The sequence below is a fragment of the Gossypium hirsutum genome, chromosome A05 (assembly GCF_007990345.1).
Source record: "Gossypium hirsutum isolate 1008001.06 chromosome A05, Gossypium_hirsutum_v2.1, whole genome shotgun sequence".
Lineage (NCBI taxonomy): Eukaryota > Viridiplantae > Streptophyta > Magnoliopsida > Malvales > Malvaceae > Gossypium > Gossypium hirsutum.
This window is the reverse complement of record NC_053428.1, coordinates 110,519,223-110,542,685: the sequence shown is the minus strand read 5'-3', so window position 1 is coordinate 110,542,685 and position 23,463 is coordinate 110,519,223. Positions and strand designations below refer to the sequence as shown.

The 23,463-nt window shown below is 32.9% G+C and overlaps 5 protein-coding genes across 7 annotated transcripts; 3 read left to right on the top strand and 2 right to left on the bottom strand.

Moving 5' to 3' along the window:
- The first annotated feature begins 998 nt into the window (after positions 1-998).
- LOC107902478 (uncharacterized mitochondrial protein AtMg00810-like) lies at positions 999-1,615 on the top strand. The gene is made up of 2 exons (XM_016828652.1): positions 999-1,295; positions 1,445-1,615. The coding sequence occupies exons 1-2, from the start codon at positions 999-1,001 to the stop codon at positions 1,613-1,615; spliced, it is 468 nt and encodes a 155-aa protein (XP_016684141.1).
- An 849-nt stretch (positions 1,616-2,464) lies between these two features.
- Positions 2,465-5,919, bottom strand: LOC107904270 (synaptotagmin-3). Its single transcript, XM_041114629.1, has 12 exons — positions 5,652-5,919; positions 5,135-5,233; positions 5,011-5,061; positions 4,802-4,925; positions 4,591-4,709; positions 4,416-4,517; positions 4,251-4,325; positions 4,061-4,137; positions 3,734-3,983; positions 3,276-3,653; positions 2,974-3,102; positions 2,465-2,906 (listed from the first exon to the last, which is right to left on the bottom strand). Exons 1-12 carry the CDS (start codon positions 5,760-5,762, stop codon positions 2,778-2,780), a joined length of 1,644 nt encoding a protein of 547 aa, XP_040970563.1. The 5' UTR covers positions 5,763-5,919; the 3' UTR covers positions 2,465-2,777.
- A 3,517-nt stretch (positions 5,920-9,436) lies between these two features.
- LOC107904269 (lysM domain receptor-like kinase 3) lies at positions 9,437-11,131 on the bottom strand. Its single transcript, XM_016830579.2, has one exon. It carries the CDS (start codon positions 10,887-10,889, stop codon positions 9,621-9,623), a length of 1,269 nt encoding a protein of 422 aa, XP_016686068.1. The 5' UTR covers positions 10,890-11,131; the 3' UTR covers positions 9,437-9,620.
- A 986-nt stretch (positions 11,132-12,117) lies between these two features.
- Positions 12,118-15,095, top strand: LOC107904271 (protein WHAT'S THIS FACTOR 9, mitochondrial). 3 transcript variants are annotated; one of them, XR_005927650.1, is made up of 3 exons: positions 12,118-14,055; positions 14,385-14,471; positions 14,589-15,095. XR_005927650.1 is itself a non-coding variant. In XM_041114627.1 (1 exon), exon 1 carries the CDS (start codon positions 12,658-12,660, stop codon positions 13,921-13,923), a length of 1,266 nt encoding a protein of 421 aa, XP_040970561.1. In that variant the 5' UTR covers positions 12,118-12,657; the 3' UTR covers positions 13,924-14,286. The 3 variants fall into 3 exon arrangements, 1 of the variants encoding a protein (XP_040970561.1); XR_005927649.1 differs by lacking the exon at positions 14,385-14,471; XM_041114627.1 differs by lacking the exons at positions 14,385-14,471; positions 14,589-15,095 and having other exon boundaries at positions 12,118-14,286.
- Positions 13,947-22,395, top strand: LOC107904272 (OVARIAN TUMOR DOMAIN-containing deubiquitinating enzyme 9). The gene is made up of 13 exons (XM_041114628.1): positions 13,947-14,055; positions 14,385-14,471; positions 14,589-14,643; positions 17,145-17,525; positions 17,611-17,798; positions 18,540-18,613; positions 19,847-19,901; positions 20,092-20,166; positions 20,302-20,375; positions 20,467-20,515; positions 21,202-21,286; positions 21,807-21,863; positions 22,097-22,395. Exons 4-13 carry the CDS (start codon positions 17,210-17,212, stop codon positions 22,132-22,134), a joined length of 1,011 nt encoding a protein of 336 aa, XP_040970562.1. The 5' UTR covers positions 13,947-14,055; positions 14,385-14,471; positions 14,589-14,643; positions 17,145-17,209; the 3' UTR covers positions 22,135-22,395.
- Positions 22,396-23,463: the final 1,068 nt, after the last annotated feature.

The window sequence follows — 23,463 nt, the reverse complement described above, 5'->3', positions numbered from 1 at the left end:
GGATGTGTCTGTTATGCACACATTCCTGTTGAAAAGAAAAGCAAACTTGAAGAAAGGGCTGTCCCTGGAATATTTGTTGGCTATAGTAGTACAAAAAAAGGGGTACATTGTGTATGATCCTTCAACAAAAAGAATTCTGGTAAGTAGAGATGTAAAGTTTGATGAAGATAAAATTTGGAGCTAGAATGGTGCTGAAGCTAAGCTAATTAAGGAAAATCAGTCCAACAACAACTTAGAACTAGCTGAAAACGAGCTAAGCAATGAAGACTTTGATGATACTCCTGTGAGAGGCACCAGGACCATTGCAGATATTTACCACAGATGCAATACTGCATTAGTTGAACCATCAGACTATGAAGAAGCTGCCAAGGACAAACATTGGAAGAAGGCCATGGAAGCTGAGTTAGAGATGATTCATAAGAATGAGACTTGGGAACTAATGAACAGATCAGATCACCAGAAGGTAATTGGTGTCAAATGGGTTTTTAGAACCAAATATAATGCTAATGGCTTTCTGAACAAACACAAAACAAGGCTCGTGGTGAAGGGCTACAATCAGCAATATGGTATCAATTTTATGGAAACTTTTGCACCAATAGCAAGACTTGATACAATCAAGCTGCTGTTTGCTTCAACTGCACAGAAACGTTGGAACGTTCACTAGTTGGCTGTTAAGTCAACATTTCTTAATGGCTTTCTGGGGAGGAGATTTTCATTGAGCAACCAGAAGGCTTTAAAGTCCAAGAATAAGAGGACAAGGTTTTTAGGCTGAAGAAGGCCTTATATAGCCTGAAGCAGGCGCCAAGAGCCTGGTATGACAGAATAGACACTTATCTGTCTAAGCTCGAATTTTGAAAAGAGTGTTAGTGAAGCTACACTCTATGTAAAGAGATCAGAAGGTGAAACTTTATTGATTGTGTTACTCTATGTAGATGATCTACTTGTGACTGGAAGTAAAGAAGAACTGATCAGTGAATTCAAAGAGCAAATGCTAGAATATGACAGATTTAGGAGTCATGACATACTTCCTTAGCATGGAAGTAAACCAATCTTATCAAGGCATTTTTATCAGCCAACATGCCTTTGCATTGAAGATTCTCAATAGATTCTGCATGGCTAATTGTAAATCAGTTAGTACACTAGTAGCACAAGGAGAGAAACTAACTAATAGTGGGAATCAAGACAAGGTCGATGAGAAGGAATATCGAAGCTTAGTAGGCTGCCTGCTTTACTTAACTGCAACTAGGCCGATATCATGTTTGGTGTTAGTCTCTTGTCAAGGTTTATGCACTGCTGTAATGTGACTCACTTTAAAGCAGCTAAAAGAATCCTCAGATATGTCAAAGGAACATTGAACCATGGAGTTATGTTTAAGGAAGAGAATGAGCTTAAACTAATTGGATACTCAAATAGTGACTGAGCTGGCTCTGTTGATGACATGAAGAGTACCTTTGGTTACTTCTTCACACTTGGCTCAAGGGTATTTTGCTGGAGTTCAAAGAAGCAACAAACTGTTGCTCAATCCACAGCTGAAGCAGAATACATTGTAGCTGCTACAACAGTGAATCAAGCTATTTGGCTTAGGAAGTTGTTATTTGATTTGAATGAAGAGTAGATGGAAGCAATTGAAATCAAAGTTGATAACCAATCAATAGTTGCCATAGCTAAAAATCTAGTATTTCATGGTAAAACCAAACATTTTAAATCTAGTATTTCATGGTAAAACTAAACATTTTAAGATCAAGTTTCATTTTGTTCGAGAGGCTGAGCAATCAGGAGAAATCAGCCTTGTTCATTGCAGCTCACAAGACCAATTGGCTGACATTTTGACTAAGCCACTTGGTGCAACAAGATTCGAGGTTTTAAGAAGCAAGATTAGTGTATGTTGCATACAGTCCAAGGATGAGTGTTAAGCATTGGCCTGCAATGCAACATCTAACCAGTGACAAAAAAATTTCAGCAGCTCACCATGCAGACATGCTATGGAGTAGAACCGGATGCAGCAACTGGTTTAGTTTCATTTTGATCATTTTGTTTCTATGTAACTTTGTCTAGTTATCTTGTAATCTTGTTCAAAAGTTAGTAGGATTAGAACTTGATTTGAAATTGATGTAATAGTTGATATGTCAGCTAGATTTTTTATGTAATTCAATCTTGTATTAGTTGAGTATAAGTGGGAGCAGTTACATAATTAGGTAACTGACCATTTGCTATGTAACTTACATATAATTTCAAATTTGTTGAATGAATGAGTAGTTATCTGGTTACAATATTGTTCAAACTCTTTTCTTTTCAATTTTTGCTTTGGTTTCTTCTTGGCTTTTGTTTTGTTTTGATTTTGCTTAAGTTGCTGCCATTGTTCCAACAAGTCGTCAAACGAATTCTGCTAACCGAATTGATACCCAATTGACTCGTGACACCAAATAAAAAGTTTAAATAATAGTATAAATAGTCTAGCATCATCTGAATCAAAATTGAATGCTTAATTATTCATAGATGAGTCCTTTTATGTATAAAAAATTCAATATTGGAATCCTAATAAAATAAATGGATTAATATTTAACATCAGATTTTTACCTACTATTCTCATCCCTAACAAAATTTAATTTGATATTGGTGTTCACTAAAGTAATATATTGTCTTGTGTATAATTTTGAGTTGGTGTTTTGTGTCCATTGAGTCTATACCCTGTGTTTTGAGACATGGTAGCAATGTTTGCATGTTGATGCAAGAAAGTGGAGTGTAGGTTAAAAGACAATCCGACAGATCCCAAATGCTTAAACGGTCGTCCATTTGATGTCAACATGTATCTTCCCGTTCTTGGAATTCATGAGATGGTATTTGGTGTTGATTCGGCCGTTATGGACCACGTCTGTAAGATTGATATCCAGTTTCCCCAGGCATTCCTACAAACACAAACATGCAAATAGATTATTATATATGTCTGCAAAATGGATGGAGAATGAAGTATACCTTGGAATGGAAACCAATGCCTTTTCGTCTGCTCATAACTTGGATACGAATGGTGTCATTTAAAGGAGGCTCCTCCAGCATAAATTGGAACTCTTCATTCCACAGCGGATGTCGTGTTTTCTTTATTTTCTGAAATTACCATTCATTCACCACCTCAGAAATGATTGGATTATACATAACTCTGTGTGTGTGTGTGTGTGTGTGTGTGTTTGTGTTCACTAAACAAAAAGAATATATATCCACCATGCCAAACCTACTTACCCATATACAAACATAAGTAAATAAAGAAGAAATAAATGCACCTTAGTCTTCTTTTTGTCGCCTCGGAATCGGATGACAGCATAGGGATTATTGTGGCGTAGACCTTCAACATCCTCGGCTCCTTGAACCGTAACCGAAAGCAAACCTGCTCCACTTAACACCTCACTACTATTCTCAGAGGGTCTGTCTTGACTGCTTTCCTTTCTGGAAAGTATATCACCTATACCATCTACTTTAATGCTTTCCTCTCGGAACGGCGCATACGTCAACTCGATCACGATATTCCCTCGTGGCTTCTTATCATAAGGATCTGCAATGAATGTGTGCTTCAGCAAATCCAGCTTAAATTCCTTGGTCTCATTGGCTGTAAGTAGTTTCAATGGCACGAACTGCATTCCCAGCCGATCATGAGTACCCACCTGCACTCACAAACATCTCATTTCTATTCTGTCATCAACTAATTAAAAACTCCATCCAATTCCAAGAAGGATAAAGAAACCTTGTCCCAGTCGAAGACTTCCAATTGAAGAACTTGAGACTTGGGGTCCTTTACCACCAGCTTGAACTTCTCATTCCATACGGGATTCAAATTCCTCTTCTTGATGGATGTTTTCTTGGCTGGCAAACTCTCTCCAGTTAGATTTAATTTCACATAAGGATCCGATGTTCCCAGGAAGTCCATCTTTAAGAGCTTATGTGCTCGTACTACCTTCACGTGTAGTATTCCCACTGGCTTATTTATAGCCACTCTAGGAAACATCAAAATATACTACTGTTAAGCACTTCCATTTTCTTTTTATCTATAATACTGGGAAAATATACTTACGTTGAAGGATCAAGGATAGGTATCTCTAACGATTGTGGCCAAAGATAAAGGCTTGCGATTTGCATTTTAATTGTTCTCTGCAAGCAATTAAAACAATTAGTTCACATCTCCTTGGACAAAAACATCAGCTCCATAATAAACCTCAAACATTGTCAAATCTACTTGTATATCGAAATTACCGGTACAGCACCTGGATAATATGATAAACTCCGGGTATAGACATAAGATCCCCTCCAAGAACATTCAATCCGAAGTCGATCTCGGGCTGCAAGAAACACCATCAACACAACACGGTATTTCAATTTAACGTTCAGGGTTTAGGGTTTAAAACCTATGAATGTTTGGAAATACTAACTCTTTTCAGCAGAGAGACTGAAGCATTTGCAAAACATGGTATGGTTGGAACAAGAGGTTTCAAAGTTACCCTTGGGGCCACAAGTATTTGCATATCTACAACCTGTGAAAAATAAATAAATAATCAAAACTTTCAATGATAAATGATATTGATGTCATAGATGGGTTCGACTTGCCTGAATTGTGATTCGGAAAGTCAACAGTTTGACTACCAAAACTATATTTGGATTGCCAGCCCATCTAACTGCTGGTTCAAGAACTAGTTCGTTCTCATTAGTTTCACAGATTTTAGAACCTGCAAATAGTGAAATACAGATTTCAATTTTCATGTGTATATTCCAACATAAATGTAAGAGTATTGATTGTTTGAAATCTATAGGAGCATACCATAAATATGAGGAGGAATTGTTCCGAGGCTTAAATTTTCGAAGGCAATGGTTTTAATCTGAAACATCCCAACATACTCTGCAAACATGGGTTCTGTCATGCTTCTTATTGAAGCACAAATTGCCTGTAGATTAAAATTAAACTCCACCTTGATAACCTAAAAAATCGAAAATTGAATAATCTCAAACTGTTTAAACTCATCAAACAACCTTATTAAGGTATGGCCACATGTCAGCAATGATCTTGTTCAGCCAATCTACCTGCATCAACCCAAAAATAATCATAATCCTGTATTATGTTAGGATTGACGGTTATACAAATTGAATGACTTACTCTCTCATAATCAGGGCATTTTACCCATAATGGAATATCATGAAGAAGATTAAGCAAAGCTGTGTTATCTAGCTGATTCACCCGCCTTGTGATGGGTTCCTGTAACTAAGCATGCTTTAGCTGCATGATAACATCAAATCTCAAGCTTTTCTATCCCAAAAAGATTCTCTAAGTTGAAATTACAGTAAAAAAAAATCCATAATGGAAAAGTAATTATAATTTGGCAGTTATTAAACAGAACCCCCCGCCCCGTCCCCCACCTTTGTTAAGGCTTTGAAGAAATCAATAAAATACAACCAAGCTTTGATTCATTCTTATCTCTAAACCAGTAATAGCAAAAGCATTATAGAACAAAATGAAGGAAAGAAACAAATACCCCGATGAAATCCAAACAGGAAAATAAATGGAAAAGGGTTGAACTTTGACATGACAGACAAACTGAAAATAATTAGAGCAACAAAAATCCAGATTCAAATCTAAATAAAAAATTGAAGGTGAGGGTAAATTCTGTGTTTACCTGAACAATTTTGGGTTTAGAGTAAATGAAGAAATAGAATCCAAGCAAAAGTCCAAATGGAACTCCCATTCCAAAACCAATAATTCCCGTCAAAGTACTCAACAATGCCATTTTCCCCTTTATTTATTTTCTGTTTTTTTTTAATAATCAAAAAAACAGAATTAGGGTTGATTTTAGGGACAGAAGGAACCAAAATAATTGATTTAGAATGTGGGAATTTTGTTTGAAATTCAGTTATATTCTGTTAAAAGGCGCTGTTGGGTATGGGGATTTGTGTTGGGCCATCTTCAAAAAGTAGCGCATCACTGATTCTTATGGTAACTATTTCTTCCATGACAAGGTAACTCTTTTTTAGCTAATTTATTCTTATAATATATCTCACAAAAACTCGATTGGATTAAAAATAATTAAAAATTTTTAAATTTTAAATTATTCGATTTTTTGAGATAATTTGAATAAGTAATTTAAGTTTTTAGTTCGAGTCGAGTTTGTCGTAACCATTTTTTTGGAAAACGGGTATCAACTTGGAGAAAAACGAAAACGGGAGTCGCCACCAATCTTTTTAGGTGTGATTGGATCACCTTGTAAAAGTGGTTATTTTTAATAAATGGTTTAATTTATTTAAACAACGATTTTGGTCCACGTAAATTAAGAAAACAATGTAAAAGTGGTTATTTTTAATAAATGGTTTAATTTATTTAAACAACGATTTTGGTCCACGTAAATCAAGAAAACAAGTTCGGGAGTCGGTTACGCACGAGGAAGGATTAGCACCCTCGCAATGCCAAAAAATTGGTACCTAGTTGATTAATTAGTGTCTTAGTGTCGAAAAAAATGAAAGCTTGAAAGACATTGGAATACGATCCCTCTTCGTAAAAATGTTAATTTGAAAATGACCGAATAAATTAAAAAATGTTAAAGACTCCATAATAATAGTAGTAATTATAATGAAAGTAAAAATAATACTAGATATAACAATAGTAATATTAGTAATAAAAATAATAGCTATAAAAATATTAACCATGACAATAAAGAATAATAGTAATAATAATAATATAGATAATAATATATATAAAATAATAATAATAGTTAGAGATAAAAGATAATGGAAGTAGTAATAATAATGGTATTAAAACAAAATACATATAGATACAAGTATAATAACAATAATGGTAATAATAAAAAATAGTAATAATATTTAAAATATATGTATATAAAAACAGTAGTAAAAGGATATGTATATATATAATAATAATAAATGACATTAGGATAAAATAAATATAAGTAAAAATATGATAATAATAATAATAATATAGTAGTAATAATAAAAGTAAAATTAATAGTAAATTGATAATAATAATGTACGTTAATAACAATAATAATATATAAAGGATAGGAAATAATGAATGATAAAAAAATGACAATAATATAATAATAAAAATAATGGTGATGGTAATAATGATTATAGTAAGAATATACAATACATAGTATTAGAAGTAAATACATAACACATACATATTGGAAATAAACATAATAGAAAAACACTATTAATAACTATATAAATATATATACATGATATAGTTTGAAAAACATAAACATAAGATGATATGAAAAATAAAAATAAAAATGATATAGTATTAAAGTATATGCATAACAATAAAAATACAAAATTAAAATATATATACGAGTAATAAAAAATGTATCCGTATTAAAAATATATACATAATAAAAATACAATATTTAAAATATTTACACAGTATATGCATAATAATATTAAAAAATAATTATTAATGATATTACATAGATATATACATATGTAAAAAATAAATACATGATAATATTAAAAGTATGTACATAACATAAATATCATACATATAATATCTAAATATACATACATATATATATAGTATTTAAAAAAGAAATATACATAATATAATATTGATATATAAATATGTGTGATATGGAACATAATACATATATATTTATAGAGTACATAGGTGTCATAAAAAAAATAAAAACAATAATAGTAAAACTATTAATAATACTATTTAATATATATAATATACATATATATATAAGTATGACAAAAATATAACAGTAATTAAAATATAATAGCATGAATAAAATTAAAATTAAAGTAAAATAATGAGAAAGAGTAGAAAAGGGACGAAAATCGAAGCAAAAACGAATTTTGGGGTGAATTTCAAAGAAAAACAACCAAATTGCTGCATGCGCATATCCTAGAAGTACTGAAAACGCAATATTCCCTATCCTAAAAAGCAGCGCGTGGTCGAGGACCAAATTGAAAAACGGGACATATTCTAGGGCCAAATTTAAAGTAGCAATAACTTGATTATAGAGACATGAAAAAGCGGAAGGGCTAAATGTGCAAATAGCCCTTCCGCTAAAAAATGCGCGGATCCTCTTTCTAGGCGGGTCGGGTCGCGAGTTTACTCTCTCTCACCCCCTAGCCAGAGTTAAAGTCCGGTGAACAAGCCGCCATATGCCCCGCCGGTCGCCGTCGCCGGCCACAGCGTGCGGTGGCCGGATTCCCGAAGGTACGTTTTTTGCTTTTTTATTTTTTTTTATGTCCTTATGATATATTGTATGTAGAGGTAAGCAAATTCGAAAATAAAATAAAAAGGAAAAAATAATAAATAGAAAGAAAATAATAATAATGTAATATCACCTTTTGTTTTAGATTTTGATTCTTGATATTTCAACTTTTATTTTCCTGTTTCTTTGGTGTTGCTTGGATCTCTGCTTTCTTTTGTGCTTAGATCTAAAAATTGTCAAATGTTTTTGTTTTTATATTTGCTCTAAAAAAAAAATTCTTCTCCCTTTACAATGGTTTTAGTATGGCCTTTTTATAGCCATTTACAAACTTTATTATATATATATACTTAATGTCTTTTCTTCTTTTTGTATGGCAGGCAAACGGTGGTGGAGATAAGTGCTATTTGCACTATCAATGCAACTAAGGCAGTGGTATTAGGTGATTTAGGGTTTCTTTTTCTTTTCTTTTTTTTTGTTTTGGGCATTGGGCTAATTGGGCTAGGGTTAAGTATTAGGTTTGGGTTTAGTGGGTCATTTGGTTTAATCTGGGCCTGCAAATTGGGCTTGTATAGAGTTGATTTATGTAAATACCTTTTGGTTCTTATCAATTTTAAAAATTAACAAACCAATTTCTCTCAACAAAAATTATAAAAAAAATTCAAATTAAAATAAAAAAAGACCCTAAATCTCACAATAGTAGGTAAACTTGGAAGTAGAAATCAACATAACTTTGGGCTTTATTAATTTACTACGTGATGATTTTATTGAAAAATATCGAAGTCTGGTGTTCTATCTGTAACTTCGAGGGGTATTCATGTTTGGCATATGCCTACTTTGACTGAGATCTTTGGAGATAATTCGGTACTACAATTCGGTGGAAGAACTTTAGGACACCCTTGGAGAAATGTACTGGGTGTCGTAGCTAATCGAATAGTTTTAGAAACATGTATATAAGCTCATGATGAGAGACATGACTTGCCCACGAGGGTAATTATATTATCCGCGAGGCTAGCAAGTGGAGTTCTAAACTAGCTGCTGCTTGTGAAGTATGAAAGGCATGCTTAGTTTTGTTGATTTTTGTTAAAATAAAAAGTATAAAATACCCTAATTAACTGTATATTCAGCAGATTAATTTATATCTGTACAAGACATCAGAAACTTTAACTTTGAAAACAAATCCATACCAAAATCTGTGCCAGAAAGAGTGTTTGTGTGTGTATATATATATCTCCATACATTTACCTAACTCTGTATTATACACAACATGTACAAATATCTACACTTACCTCTACTTGTTTAAAAGAATCATGAATTGTTAGTATAAGAAAGCAAATAATAAAAAAAATACAAGCTCTCAAAAATTGTGTTGTTCATACAAATAACCAAAACCTGCAACCAAATTATGTATGGTTTTTACCTTGGAGCCATTGAGACCGAGATATCAGTAGGCAAACCAATGTTGTCAGCCCAATTCTTTGACTCCAAATACAACTTTGATACCTTCCCTACAACTTTCTTCATTTCAGGCCTTCTTTCTGGATCTTCCTCCAAGCATTCCAATGCCACCAACACCATCTTCTCCGCCACTTCCACCGGAAATGAGTCTTTCAACCTCCTATCCACCCACCTCCTCACCCCTCCACTGCCTCCCGCCGCTGCCTCCCTTGCTGTATCTATCACACTCACTCTCTTGTACCCTCCGTCCACTTCATCAAACGTAAACTTCAAGGCTTCCTCTCCACTCAACAGCTCCAAAACCACTACCCCAAATGCATAAACATCACATTTTTGTGTCACCAAACCATTGAATTGGAGTTCAGGTGCCATATACCCTCTTGTTCCTTCAATTTTCATAACTTTACTGTCTGTTCTCCCAAGGCTTCTTGACCCTTCTTCTTTGCTCACTTCCCCACATATCTCAGCAGTGCCAAAATGACAAATTTTGGCTGTTAAAGAATCTTCAGCGACTAAAATACTTGTGACCTTTATATGGTTATGGGTGAAGCTAGTTTCCAGACCTGAACAATGGTGAATGTAATCCAATCCATGAGCAATATCAATAGCAATTTGCATACGGGAAATCCAAGAAGAAAGTAGTGTGAAACTTGGGTTCTTGGGGTTCCTCAAACAATCGCCTAGGTTAGCCCCTTTAACATATTCATACACGAGATAAACAAAATTCCCAGACAGGGAAGCACCCAAAAGCTTGATCAAACTACTATGGTGACTCCTACAAATGACCGACAACTTGTGAACCAAGTCATCTAACTCAATGGAACGCCTCAGTTTTCTTCGAAAAACGACAACTTGTTTACCATGAAGGTGACAAAGCCATGAAGATGACGAGGAAGAAGAAGAGAAGCGCTTGGAGAGGAAGTTGGTGGTGGCTGAAGAGATGAGGGAGAAGTCGTAGATATGGGGGTTTTCAGGGAGAGAAGCTCTTAAAGATGACAGGGTGTTGGAGGTTTGGGTTGAAAGGGAGTAGCTTGAAGAGTTGAAGTAAAAATTGCTGGAGGAGGAAGCTAAGTCGTTGGTTGTGGAAATGGTGGAAGGTGATGGATCAGAAAAAGAGGACGAGGGTTTCAAGGATTTGGGTGTTTGAAAAGATGATGAAAAAGATCGTCTTTTTGAATTTGAAGATGTTGGTTGGATTGCATCTGTGCTTTTTCTTGATCTACACATTAGGAAGATGGAAAACGAAATGACAATTTTTTCCTTGGGGGAAATTTTAGCGGGTTTTAAGGTGTGATAGGTTTTTCAGGGTGGTTGAGATGGTGGTAACGGCGGAGGAAGTGGTGGTAGTTTGGAGGGGCGAAAAGATGTGACTTTCTAAGGAAGACAATGGAAACAGAGACTTTGAAGCCTTTATTTCCTTCTCATGTTCGGCATTTACAAGAATTACTTGCAGTGTTGTCTTTGTCAAATTAGCTTCAAGGCTAAAATTGGAATTTTAATGTTTGACTTACGGATTGATACGTTGGGGGCGTTTTCGTTTTACCTAAATAAATAATTATATTTAATATTAAATTTGTATTATCTTTAATAATAAATTTATTAAAAATATATTTATGGTAATGAATTTATATATGTATATTATAATATTTATAGTATGTTTATTTTTATTTTTATTATATAATATATATATTTTTATAATACCATTACAAGGTTTAATTGGGAAAAATATTTCGGTCTAAAATTTCATTTCCAATGCCTTAAAAATCTTGAACGCCAAAGATAAATTTATTTAAATTTAATAATTTTTTTGGTATTATTTAAATTTAAAAATCGATCTATTCTCATAAATTTTTTAAAAATTAATTTATTTCAATAATTTTATTAAAAATAACTTTTTTAAGGTAATAAATGAAACGCCGCCGCCAAAAGATAAAGGAAGCAATAATAATGTTTGACAAATTCATGTGGATTATGACTGAGGTGAGAAAGATTAAGACAACAACTATATATATAATTAAAATATGGTTATTTATATTGGGTTTGAAGATTTTTTGATCATGTGCCATGGGAGCTGACGGCTGCTTATTTACTTTATTAGTTTTTTTAAGTAGCAAATAAATAAATAAAAAGCATTGGAGTTGCAGTTTGTAGGAAGTTCCAGCTCATTTTTTCATTTAAGAAGACTGCATTTTGTTGGCTTCTATGAGGACTCGACTTGATCAAGTCTCCAAACTCTCAATTATTCACCATCATTTTAACTATATGTAAATATATAGAATCATGGGCGATTGGTAATCTTCAGTAAGGAATCCTACTTTTTACTTCATCAACTTCTTTAAAACCATGGCTGGTTGAGCAGCTGTCGCAGGTGGTGGTGCAGCTAACTTATCTCTTCCTCCTTTTTCCTCCAGGTTAATATCTGATTTCACCCATTAACAGCTCTATTCACTAGGTTATGAAATTTAGATTATTAAAAATATGACAGGAACATAACTTTGGAGAAATGGTTACAATAAGGCACAACACTAAAAAAACATAAACAAGAGAAAAATATGCAAACCAGTTAAAATTTACATAAAATGAACTTGATGCTAAAATTGAAGTGATATGAACAAATATGCAGCACTGCCCCCCTTAATGGTGCGACTCTTGGTTTCCCCCTCCTTGGTGGGTGGAATATTGTCCCTCTCCTTTATCCAATTGTTGGGATGTTGCTTTCATTGTAGTATTTTGGTCTTTTTAGGCCTTTCTCTTGTATGGGGCTTGGGCCCATCACTTTTGATTAAATTTCTTTTAAGCTTACTTTTCCATACATACACCGTAGACGCCTGTGAGCAGTGAGGCTGGCAACCACATAGCCAGCGGTGTCTGCAGTAGCGATTCCATCCGAGGTCTCTCACCTTCTCAATCCTGCTGTTTCTTCTGCATCTCCCAACAACAATGAGTTGGTAACATGGTAAGAACCTCATAAATCTCCCCCAACAATCCTAAACCGATGTTTTTTCACAACTCCTACTTTACAACCCACTTTGGAAATCTATTTTTCTGTTCCAAAATTTCAGTCTTTTCCCTCTTCGATCACCAGAAATCTCCTTTTAGATATACCCAAATTAGCAACTATGTGAATGTGTACATGAAATGGAAGAAAGATCCATTCTTTGACTCCATACTACACATCCATAAATCTGCTGAGCTTAAACCGATTATTCAGCTCAAAAACTTCATTGTGAATTATCCCAATGGTTGTATCCCAATTTCTTCTGTTTCAAAAAGAGGCTTGGAATTTGATATTTCCATTAGGGTTGCTAGGTTCCTAAGGCAATACCCTTCAGTTTTTGAGGAGTTTAGAGGTGAACACAATTTGCCTTGGTTTAGGTTGACCCCTGAAGCTGCTGAGATTGATAGAGAGGAGAAAAGGGTATTGGAGGAATGCAAGGAGGATTTGAAAGATAGGTTGAAAAGGTTTGTTTTGATGAGTAAAGATAAAGTTTTGCCTTTGAAGATAATTAAAGGAATGGCTTGGTATTTGGGGTTGCCTGAAAGGTTTTTGGACGATTCAAAAGGGGATCTTCTTGATGAGTCTTTTAGGTTTGTGGATATGGAAGATGGGTTGAAAGGATTGACTGTTGAGAGTAATGGAGAAAAAGTATTGTCTACAATGCAAAGAAATGCAATTAAAAATGGGGTTTATTTTGGTGGTACATTGGAAGGAATTGAGTTTCCACTTTTTCCATCAAAGGGTTTAAGGCTAAGGAGGAAGATTGAAAGTTGGCTAAATGAATTTCAAAAACTTCCGTATGTTTCACCTTATGAGGATTTTTGGCATTTGGATCCGGATAGTGATTTTGCCGAGAAGAGAGTTGTGGGGATTCTTCATGAGTTGTTGAGTTTATTTGTTGAGCACTCAGCTGAAAGGAAGAAGCTTTTGTGTCTTAAGAAATATTTTGGATTACCTCAGAAAGTCCATAAAGCATTCGAAAGGCATCCTCATATGTTTTATTTATCTTTTAAGAACAAAACTTGTACTGCAATTCTTAAGGAGGCATATTGTGGTAACTCTAGCATAGAAAAACATCCTATGCTGGTTGTGAGGAAGAAATATATAAGGTTGGTAAAGGAATCCGATCAGATTTTGAAGAATAGAAAGATAAACAATCGGTTTATTAAGCATGAAAAGTTGGAGAAGGGTTCAGATATAGATGCAAAATCTGATGACAGAACAGATATTCAAGCACAAGAAGTATCAAAGAGCTTTCGTTGAAGCTTAATGCTTATGCACTAGTTTGTCAGTGGGCAGGGGGGATCTGTTTTAGACATTGTCACTAACTATAGCAGTCAAGAATGGCTTGTGTTAGATCTGTTGCCACATTCGAGCATTCCTTTCATCGTGGAGGTACTTTTTGAAACTTATAAATGGTTTAAAATATTTTAGTCAATTCCAGAATATTTAATTTCTGAAGGAAATGTGCAATGAGACTTATCTTTGTTCAATAGAAGTAGTAGTTAGTGTGCATAATTCTTGAGAGATTATAGCAGACAATACACCATTCTGGGAGATGCCAACGTGTAAGATTTTTGTATTTACTTGTTTGCAAATAAAATATGACTACACAATGATTGTTAAGACTCTCTATCATTAACTTGTGTAATTGTCCTGGTCACCTTTTTCACTCGAACACAACTTTGTGCTGAAATTATGTATCGAATGATGGGCAATTTCAGAGGGTTAAAGTTGCTCACACATTGCTACCAAAGTTTAAATTTGAAAACCCTGTTGCACCGGCATGTCTGTCTTCAAAAGTCAATGAGGTACTAAGCAATAGGCTTTGGTTTCAATTTATTGTATTTGTGAATCAAATTGTGTGTTATCAATTTGTCAATGTTGCTTCCTAGAAACTAAACTTGAATCTGCAATGTTATATGCAGAAGCAGCTTAATAAGCTTGAAAGGTGCATACAGAAGGCAATATACAAATTTATAGGTAAGTTGGATTGGCGTTTCAAGCTATTTCTATTATATAAGCTGATAATATATATGCCTGTATGGTGGGTTGGACCTTTTTTCTGGCAATATCGTGTACTGGTGATGAGGGTTGAACTGGGCCAACTGGCTATAACATTGAACTGCTACATAAAATCTGAATCTACCTGGATTGAAGCTTAGATCAAACTCTGCGTAGTTAAATTAAAAATTTTAGATGCTTTAGAGTATCTTGTATGTGATTCACCCTAAAATAGTAGCTAGCTTCTAGGTTCTTATATAAAATCTTATGTACTTTGTTGCCCATTTCCAATGTGTATGGAGATACATGCAGAAACTTAAAACCAAATTTTACCAGTTTAATCAGTTGTTCACTGGTTTGCAACTCGTTCGATGGTATACACTGGACCAGTCTCCTATTCCTGATTGAACACTTGACAGTGTTCTGATTCATCGGGTCTTTCATTTTTTTCTGCAATGGAACTAATGAACATATGTGAATCATTCAAATCAATTTTTTATTTTTTTATATTCATTTTATGGTCCATATTCGGAGTTCATGACTATCCCTTCCAACGATGTTGTCTTCAAAGCTCAAGCCCTATTATTTTTTTGGGTTTTGCCATTGCATCCAACACTTGGTGATGGTTGAGTAGACAACACTTACCATTTTTCAGTTTTAATGTAAAAAAACACTTGATCTTTGAATTAAATTTTATATAGAAAGACAATCATATTATTATTTGTTGTTACTATTTTATAATTAATTAATTTTTTTATATAAATTAAAGATAATTTTTTAAAAAAAAAAATTAGTGATTTGAATACTCACCCTTTTATTATTTGTTTTTCATCTGCAGTCGAAAGATAAGATTTGGATGCCTAAAATATCTAAGCATACGTCAGAGAATGTAGTTTTTTCAACATTCCAATTCATGCTTAATTCCCTACTTTAAGAATGTCAATTTCTAGACAAAGTTATCAGACAGTCGAAACAATTAAAAATATCAATTTTTAAATAAAATATTTTCATGAAATAATCTAAATTTTAACCACGTGTTGCATTAAACTAACTCATAATTAACATGACTGGAAAAACCTATAAAAGTATATAAATATAAAAGGTATAAGTAGTTTTTTTATTCGATGATATATATATTATTTAAATTATTCTTAATTTTAAAATTTTTATAAATAATTAAAAAAAAGGATAAAATTAAATTAAATTAATATTTTGGATGAAAACTTTAGTTTATTTTCGAAATGTAAAATAGATATGATTTATTTTCATTTTGGTGGAGAATATTTATAATTTGTTGACAAATTAGGGATTTGTCAAAAATATTAGGTAAACAGGTGTTAATGTTAGGTATATTTAGTTTTCAAGGCTGTACTTTTTTGAAGCTTTCAAACTGAGCCGCTTCTGTAATAGTATTTTTTAAGATAATTAAAATTTGATTTGTTAAAGATCAATCCATTCTTATCTGTTATTCTTTGCTCGCTGCTGTAATTTTTAGATCAGGTAAGGTTGTGCTTCTTTTTTCTTTTCTTTTTTTTTGGTAACTTTTAAAGATTCTATTTCTCTTATCCATGAAAGATAATTGGATTTTTCTGTGTTTTTTTTTTTTTGTTCAATTCATTTTTCTCTATATCTGAAAAATTTTCCTTACTGGAAATAAATTCTATGGATTTCCTATTGTAAGGAATTGTATTTCGACCTTGTTATATTTAGCGATAGGTAGGCAATGTTTGATTGAGTGATCTATGAAGGAATCAAATCGATGAGATGGATATCAGTAAATAAAGTGGAATTGGTTTCTCATGTTGCTTCTACAACTTTACCACAAGATAAAGATGGGAGGATATATGTATATATAACACCAGATTGAGTAAAATAAAAGGAATCTGAATTCCAATCTCCTATTTGCAATAAAAATCTTGAATTAGACGTCAATGCGGTAGTATTATTGGAGTGAAGACATAAATCTTCACTAAAAATTCACTCAAAATTGTTGATAAGGCATTTCATCGCTTAAATATTGACGCTAAATTTCAGTGTATACCATGGTAGTCGATACTGTAACAGTACCGGTTGTTCAGGCTGGCACATAACTATTCCATCAAAATTTCAATTTGTTTTTTCTCATTTTGGCCAATACCGACTTATACACTGTATGCATCAATTTTCATTGATGGAATAGCTAAAGATAAGAAGTTTTTTTACTGGATATGATCATTGTAACTGGATCATGACAATTATATCTTGAATGTTATAGAATTTTTGCAATAATTTTGTTTATAGTTATTATATTTGGAAAATCGTAAACCATTTCTAAGAATTTGTAGATTGGAATTAGAGTTTTTGGGCTTCTATTCTACATTCAAATTTTTATGTTAGTTTCTTTCGGCAATTTGTCTATATATTTGCCTAATCTGAGATGGGTGATATTCATGTGCTAATTATGACACATTTTCTTCTTCTTTTTTTGTTCTTTTCCTTAGAGTTTCTTTCCGGGAGTAACAAGTTAAGGAAGAAACGTGGACGACATTCTTTTATAATTTTACCAATGATTACATGTGATATAGATCCTGATGTTGCTCGATGGGGTCTCCAAGATATACAAGTTTGTGTATATAGCCATTCTGGTGCCCGTTGTAGTATTACTCAGTATGACAAATACAATAGTCAAACTGTGCAGATTAGAGAGGGTTGTTATGAACCTGAATGTGTAAATGTAGAGAATGATGCTGTTATTGCACATGCCCTGCAAGAGGAACTCTCACGAGTCGCTGCTGCAGAGGCATCCGGATTTACTAATCCTAGCCGAGACTCTATTCTTTCCCAAGATTGGTTTGGCCTTCAAGGAAGACAACATGGTTCTGGTAGTGTGAACTTCTGAAGTTGCCATTTTGACTAATTGATTATAGGGACTTTATTTAATGCAATAGTGTTGCCTACTGTGTATAGATTGTGAAGATGAAGTTAATCATGGGACGAGGGATTTAGATGATTTTATAAGTGAACAAGGTGGTAATTATGGCATGGGAGACAACCTTTATCATGGTGAAGACATGTTGCGTATAGATACAATTGACGAGTCATCTGTTCTTGATGATGAAGTAGAGAAGAGGTTGAATGACATGGTTCCTATTCCTGTAAGTACTACGTACAAGTCTGGAAAGTTGCTTTGTTTATTAGATTTCAAAGGTGGTTTTTTTTTGTTAGTATTAACTGAAGTTCCTCTGCATTGTGGTGGAAGCATCATTTCATCACATTTCTTTTTCTTTCATTGTTAGTTGATTTTATTTTATTATAAATTTGTTGAAGTCCTTGTGTTTTTGATCTCTTTCCTGAGGAATGAAATTTGAAGAATAACTCATAGTAATTAAAAGATATCCTGCATCAGTTGCAATCTTAGACAAGCTTTCAATAAAAGAATGCCTGTTCTGACTTCATTCCTTATGTTTTGTGGAAGTATATTCAGTTTTTAAGTTCAGTAATGAAGGCTACAAGATTACCATATTTTTTTCTCCTCCAATGTACTGAAAAATAAGAGCCAAATGTATTTAAGTTTAAGGATAATTATGATTTTTTCCCATTTGGTTAGAAAATTTCTAATGAATGTTATGAAACTTGTTCGGTGTACAATGTCTTCAGGAACGGTAGGATTAATGTTCATAACTGTTCAAATGGATTCATTGTTTATATGTTCTTCGTTTAAACTTCAACCATTAGAGTTGAGTAGGGTAGGATTGTTCGAAGTGTCTCAAGGTTCACCATTAAGTTGTTTCTACTGATTTAAAAAGGAAAAATTCTTTCATGCGTATGAATTCTTGACTCTTTTCCTATTAGTGAGTTTAATCGGAATTGACGTTGCTAATTTTGTGATTGTGTAGCATGTACCTAAAATTAATGGAGATATACCATCGGTTGATGAAGAGATTTCAGACCATCAAAGGCTGCTTGAAAGGTTTGGCTTGGCATTTTCTTTTATCTTGGTCTGTTTCATCTGTTTCTCTTTTGATTTTGAGGCAAAATACTATTTTTGGGTTGCTTTGCTATCATATCTTAGTTTTCATATAATGAGAATTAACATTCCAGAATATGATGCAATTCTAGGATTAGTAATTCGAAGAAAGCCCTTGACCATTGATAGAAGCACATCTGCATATCAAGCAACTAGGGTAGTACCGCTGGTTTCATGCTTGTTACGTGGTCTATCAAAGACTAAATATCACTCATTTAGAACTTTATGCATCACTTGATACTACTTGGTTAAAATTTGATCTCTCTTTGAATGTTATAGCCTCCTCCTCCCCCCCCCCCATTTTTCTGGTAGTCCTGACCAAGAGCCATAAAATTCCTAAAAGAAGCTTTTTTCTTTAATGATAGCAATACCTTAGAAGGATGATACCTCAAATTTATGCAGTGCTACAAGTAAATCACAGTGCAAATTCTAAATTAACAGCTCCAGGTAAACTAAGAATCAAGTTTATTTCCTCACTCTGTCCCCTCTATTGATATTCCTTTTGCATTATGTTTTAAGAAAAGTAACTAACAAAGTCTATTAATAGAAATCTCACTTATCTAGTTACCTGAGTTCATTTAGCTCCAAACTGTACTCACTAGAATGAGATCCACTTGCTCTAAGTTTCATTCTTGCAGTAGTGGGAAATCAAGGAATGAAAAATGAAAAGAATGTTATCTTTTAAGATGTGGATAGAGGATAATTGGTGCCATTTAATTGGCACATTTGACATTTTCCCATTTCTATGATGTGGTTGCTAATGTTTGGATCCATATTAGTAGATAGTTCTTCTCCTTTTCGGAAGGGTCCTTAATTCCTTTTTTTTCAATGTGGTAAGTTGTGTTTGAGCATGCATATTTTGTTTACAATGAGAACTTGTTGAATTAAAGCTCTCATATAACACAACACAGATATCTTGCCACTAGGCCAAGTGGTTGTTGACAGTTCTATAAGATAGTTCAGTTCTTGTGTTGGGATCCATTTTGGTAAAATGTTTGTTCCTTTGCCATTCAGTTCCCTTTCTCTACAAACTTCCTTCTCCATTTGTTTTTTCTTCTCCATTTTCTTAAAAAGATGCTTTGGAGTTCAGTTGGTTTAGTCATGAATGCGATCTCTTTTGAACTTTTGGTTTTAATAACATATATTTAATTTAAAATTTATGATTTTATCTTTCAGGTTGCTGTTGTATGGTCTGGTTGAGAATAAGGTTCATGGTGATGGTAACTGTCAGGTTGTTTTTACTTGATTCACTATAAACTATATATTAAATTGCATATCAACTTGCATGGGTGTTAAATAGGTTGTTTTGCTTCAGTATTGACTTATTAACTGAACTTTATAACCCTAGAGCGTCTCTTACTAATTTTGATTAGCCCTTCTTGTAAATACCTTACATGTTTCCCTTATTTTATATGTCCCAGTTTCGCTCTTTGTCAGATCAACTTTACCGTTCTCAAGACCACCACAGGTTTGTGAGGCAGCAAGTTGTTTCCCAGGTTGGTTGTCTTTTTTCCCTCCCCTTCTGTAAGTTCAATTTTATCTTGTCAACTTAAGTCCTTTCACAGCATAGTTAATAGTTTAACCTGTTAGCCTTGTGCTTCTGTTTTCTCATGATGTGTTGATTTCATTAGCTTAAATCAAATCCGGAGATGTATGAGGGTTATGTTCCAATGGCTTATGGTGACTACTTGAAGAAAATGAACAAGTAATAATATTTATTTCTTTACTATTTTATCACTAAAAACTTTCTAAGGACACATTCATCCTTAATATACTTATTTACATTGATGATACAGGACCAGTGAATGGGGGGATCATCTTACATTGCAAGCAGCTGCCGATTGGGTATGGTCAACTACCAAACCTTTTTACTTCTAGCATGACTTAGCATGGTTCTTTTCCAGCTGACTGTTGAGTTGCTAGAATTTGAATGTAGACCGTAAATTTGTTCTACCATAAGGCTTAAAACTCCTGTTATATATGAAACTGATTTTTTTACCTTTTTTTTTTTTTTGAAACTTCGTCATTAAGTTCTTTATTCATGCTTATCTTCTAAAAGAAGTATAACATGAAGCTATACCTATTTGGTCAAACTTTGTTACTACAATGAGTTGGTGGCTTTTCTAAGTTTGCAAATTTATGTGAAGCAATATCTTGTAAAGCTTGCCTAAAGAAATGACAATGGCTGCAAATTTGTGGGTTGAAGTAAGGCAACAAAATAAATCGTGTAATATGGGTTCCTATTCTTTGAAATTTTAAACCTTTAATCATATTGGGTAAGTCTCATAGCATAATAATTTCGGACTTCTGTTTGTATTTTCTTTAGTATTTACTTATTGTAAAGAGAATTAGTTTGTCGGATCATGCATGTTATGCTTGAGAAGTTGCTATGAAGAGATGTGTGATTGTCGCAAATTTATATGGTTTCCAGCACTCAAAAATTAAGATACTTCATTTCATTTCCGATGCTAGTGTTTTCGCTTTTTCTGACATGGACTACTTGAGAAATGTAAATTTGCTGTTGACTGCAGTATGGGGTGAAGATATTTATACTAACTTCATTCAAGGATACATGTTATATTGAGATCCTTCCACATTATCAAAAGTCTGAACGAAGTAAGACATGTTAATGTTTTTAATCCTTTCTTTTCTTTTCGTTTTTTTTCTTTTGATTTAATATTGGAGATGTAGCATTAATTTTTCATGACAGATATGATTCTTGTGTCTGAGATGTTCCAATATATAATTAGATTTTAGATTTCAAGGTCAATCCGAAGTTACAATGCTTGTTGTGTATACACTTTATGGTATAAAACAGAAAATGAAAAATTTAGATATGTAAAAGAAGGATGTGTGCGCATTGCTGGTTGTGAAACAGTTTAGGTTGTTGAATTATTGACGAGTGGATATACTTGTGCTGAGATTTTATTTTGTCATATCATGGTCCAAATTGATAATCAATTTGCTATGTTTGTGTCTTTAGTTATTTAAGCATTGTAATTAAAGCCAAGAACTGCTTGGAATTGGGATTATGTTTGTGCTATACTTTGTCTAATAGGCTGTTCTGGATGCCAGTGTTTTTATGTACTTGATGCTTACTTCCATGTTGCTTGTTTATGATTTGTGATTTGTGCAGTTATTTTCTTGAGTTTCTGGGCTGAGGTGCACTACAATTCCATATATCCTGAAGGAGGTAAAAACAGCAACACTCGTTTCTTAACTTACCTCGGACTCATTTGTTCCTTAGTAACTTCGGACCCAAAAACTTTCTACTTATTTTGTTTTGTCAGGTGGACATTAGGTACAAGTATTACATATATTATTCTTCTTTTCCCAATGCTTTTTATGTTGCCAGATAGATATATCTTCAGATCAGTACTTTTGTTATATGTTAGATTAAAGAAAATGTTGTTGTGTTATGTCCAGAACTGCCTAAGAAAAAGAAGAAATGGTGGATGGTTTGAAGATGTTTAGCACTTCATTTAACTTTCCAAGGAGTTCAAAGAAAACATCAAGCATCTTTTTCCAAGTTCTATTTTTGTGTACATAGAGATAGAATACCATCTTTGATTGTAAATAAGTGTATGTAATGATATTTTCTATTCATTTTTATTTACTTATAAAACTATTAGTTCTTGTGATATTATTAAGATTATGAGACACATTTGCTAATATTGTTTGTGAAGCCTAAAACCATCGGAGTGCAAAAAAATTTCTTCGATTAATGAACATGTTTGTATTTTTTAGATTTCTTTTTCTTCTCTACAAAGCCTTTTCTAGTTGCTCTTTTAAGTTGCTAAAATTTTTATCGAATAATGCTTAGCACTGCCAATACCATACATTATACCACTACATGACACGAATAAACAGAGAGAGTAACTAAAAACAGAATGGCCGGGTTGGGTTGATGCATTTTTTAGATTTGGGTTTTGCTTAGCCCTACCAAAATTTTTATTCAAGTTTGATCTAGATAAAAAAATGTTAAACCCGAATCCAATCCAAGTCATATGTATTACTTTTTTTTAATTTTTTTCATAAAAAATAAATTTAAAAAATATAATATATGAAATACACTAAAATAAATATTTCTCAACAAATTAAAAATATATTAAAAAATATTTATATTTAAGCAATATTGATATGGTTGCAACTTAACAAACAAATATCTTTAAAATAGTAACAAAATACTTTTAAAATAATAGCAAAATTGTTAATAGTAATATAATAGCAAAATAACAATAAAACAATGACAAAATGACAACAAAACAATAACAAAGCAATTGTTTTAGGCCAAACTTAGACCAAAATATCTTACCTAGGGCCCAACAAATTTAAAAAACAAGTCTTATATTTTTGTCTTAGTCAATTTTTTAGACCTCTACTTTTTTCTAAATATTTTCACTTTTCAAGTTGACCTTTAGACCTAGACGAGTGATCTAACTCACTGTTAAGTCTAGTACCAGCATAACCAAAAACAAACTTAAACTCATGATCCAACTCATTATTAGATCTAATACTATCATAAATAAAAACAAGTAGGCATGAAAATGCAAATATGTCAAAATTTTTATAGTACAAATTAATATTGTCAAAAAATAAATAAATATAACTTGAAATTCTAGTCATAGAAAATGTTTAAAAGGTATGATGAAAATTTCCCAAAAATATTGTACTAATATTGATTTTGAATTAACACTATTAAAATTTGAAAGAATCAAAATTAAAAATTGTATTAAAAGAGCTTAAATTGAATTAAAATTTTGAATTTTTGAAGAAGCCAAAAATACAATTCT

Bases quoted from the DNA above. Each gene is read 5' to 3' on its own strand.
- LOC107902478 (XM_016828652.1), top strand. From the start codon at position 999: ATGACAGATTTAGGAGTCATGACATACTTCCTTAGCATGGAAGTAAAC. The intron at 1,296-1,444 runs GTAATGTGACTC...GATGACATGAAG, and splicing joins GTCAAGGTTTATGCACTGCT to AGTACCTTTGGTTACTTCTT.
- LOC107904271 (XM_041114627.1), top strand. From the start codon at position 12,658: ATGTTTTTTCACAACTCCTACTTTACAACCCACTTTGGAAATCTATTT.
- LOC107904272 (XM_041114628.1), top strand. From the start codon at position 17,210: ATGATTACATGTGATATAGATCCTGATGTTGCTCGATGGGGTCTCCAA. The intron at 19,902-20,091 runs GTTGTTTTTACT...TATATGTCCCAG, and splicing joins ATGGTGATGGTAACTGTCAG to TTTCGCTCTTTGTCAGATCA. The intron at 20,167-20,301 runs GTTGGTTGTCTT...TGATTTCATTAG, and splicing joins GGCAGCAAGTTGTTTCCCAG to CTTAAATCAAATCCGGAGAT.
- LOC107904270 (XM_041114629.1), bottom strand. From the start codon at position 5,762: ATGGCATTGTTGAGTACTTTGACGGGAATTATTGGTTTTGGAATGGGA. The intron at 5,234-5,651 runs GTAAACACAGAA...GCTTAGTTACAG, and splicing joins CTAAACCCAAAATTGTTCAG to GAACCCATCACAAGGCGGGT. The intron at 4,710-4,801 runs GTATGCTCCTAT...CACTATTTGCAG, and splicing joins AATTCCTCCTCATATTTATG to GTTCTAAAATCTGTGAAACT.
- LOC107904269 (XM_016830579.2), bottom strand. From the start codon at position 10,889: ATGTGTAGATCAAGAAAAAGCACAGATGCAATCCAACCAACATCTTCA.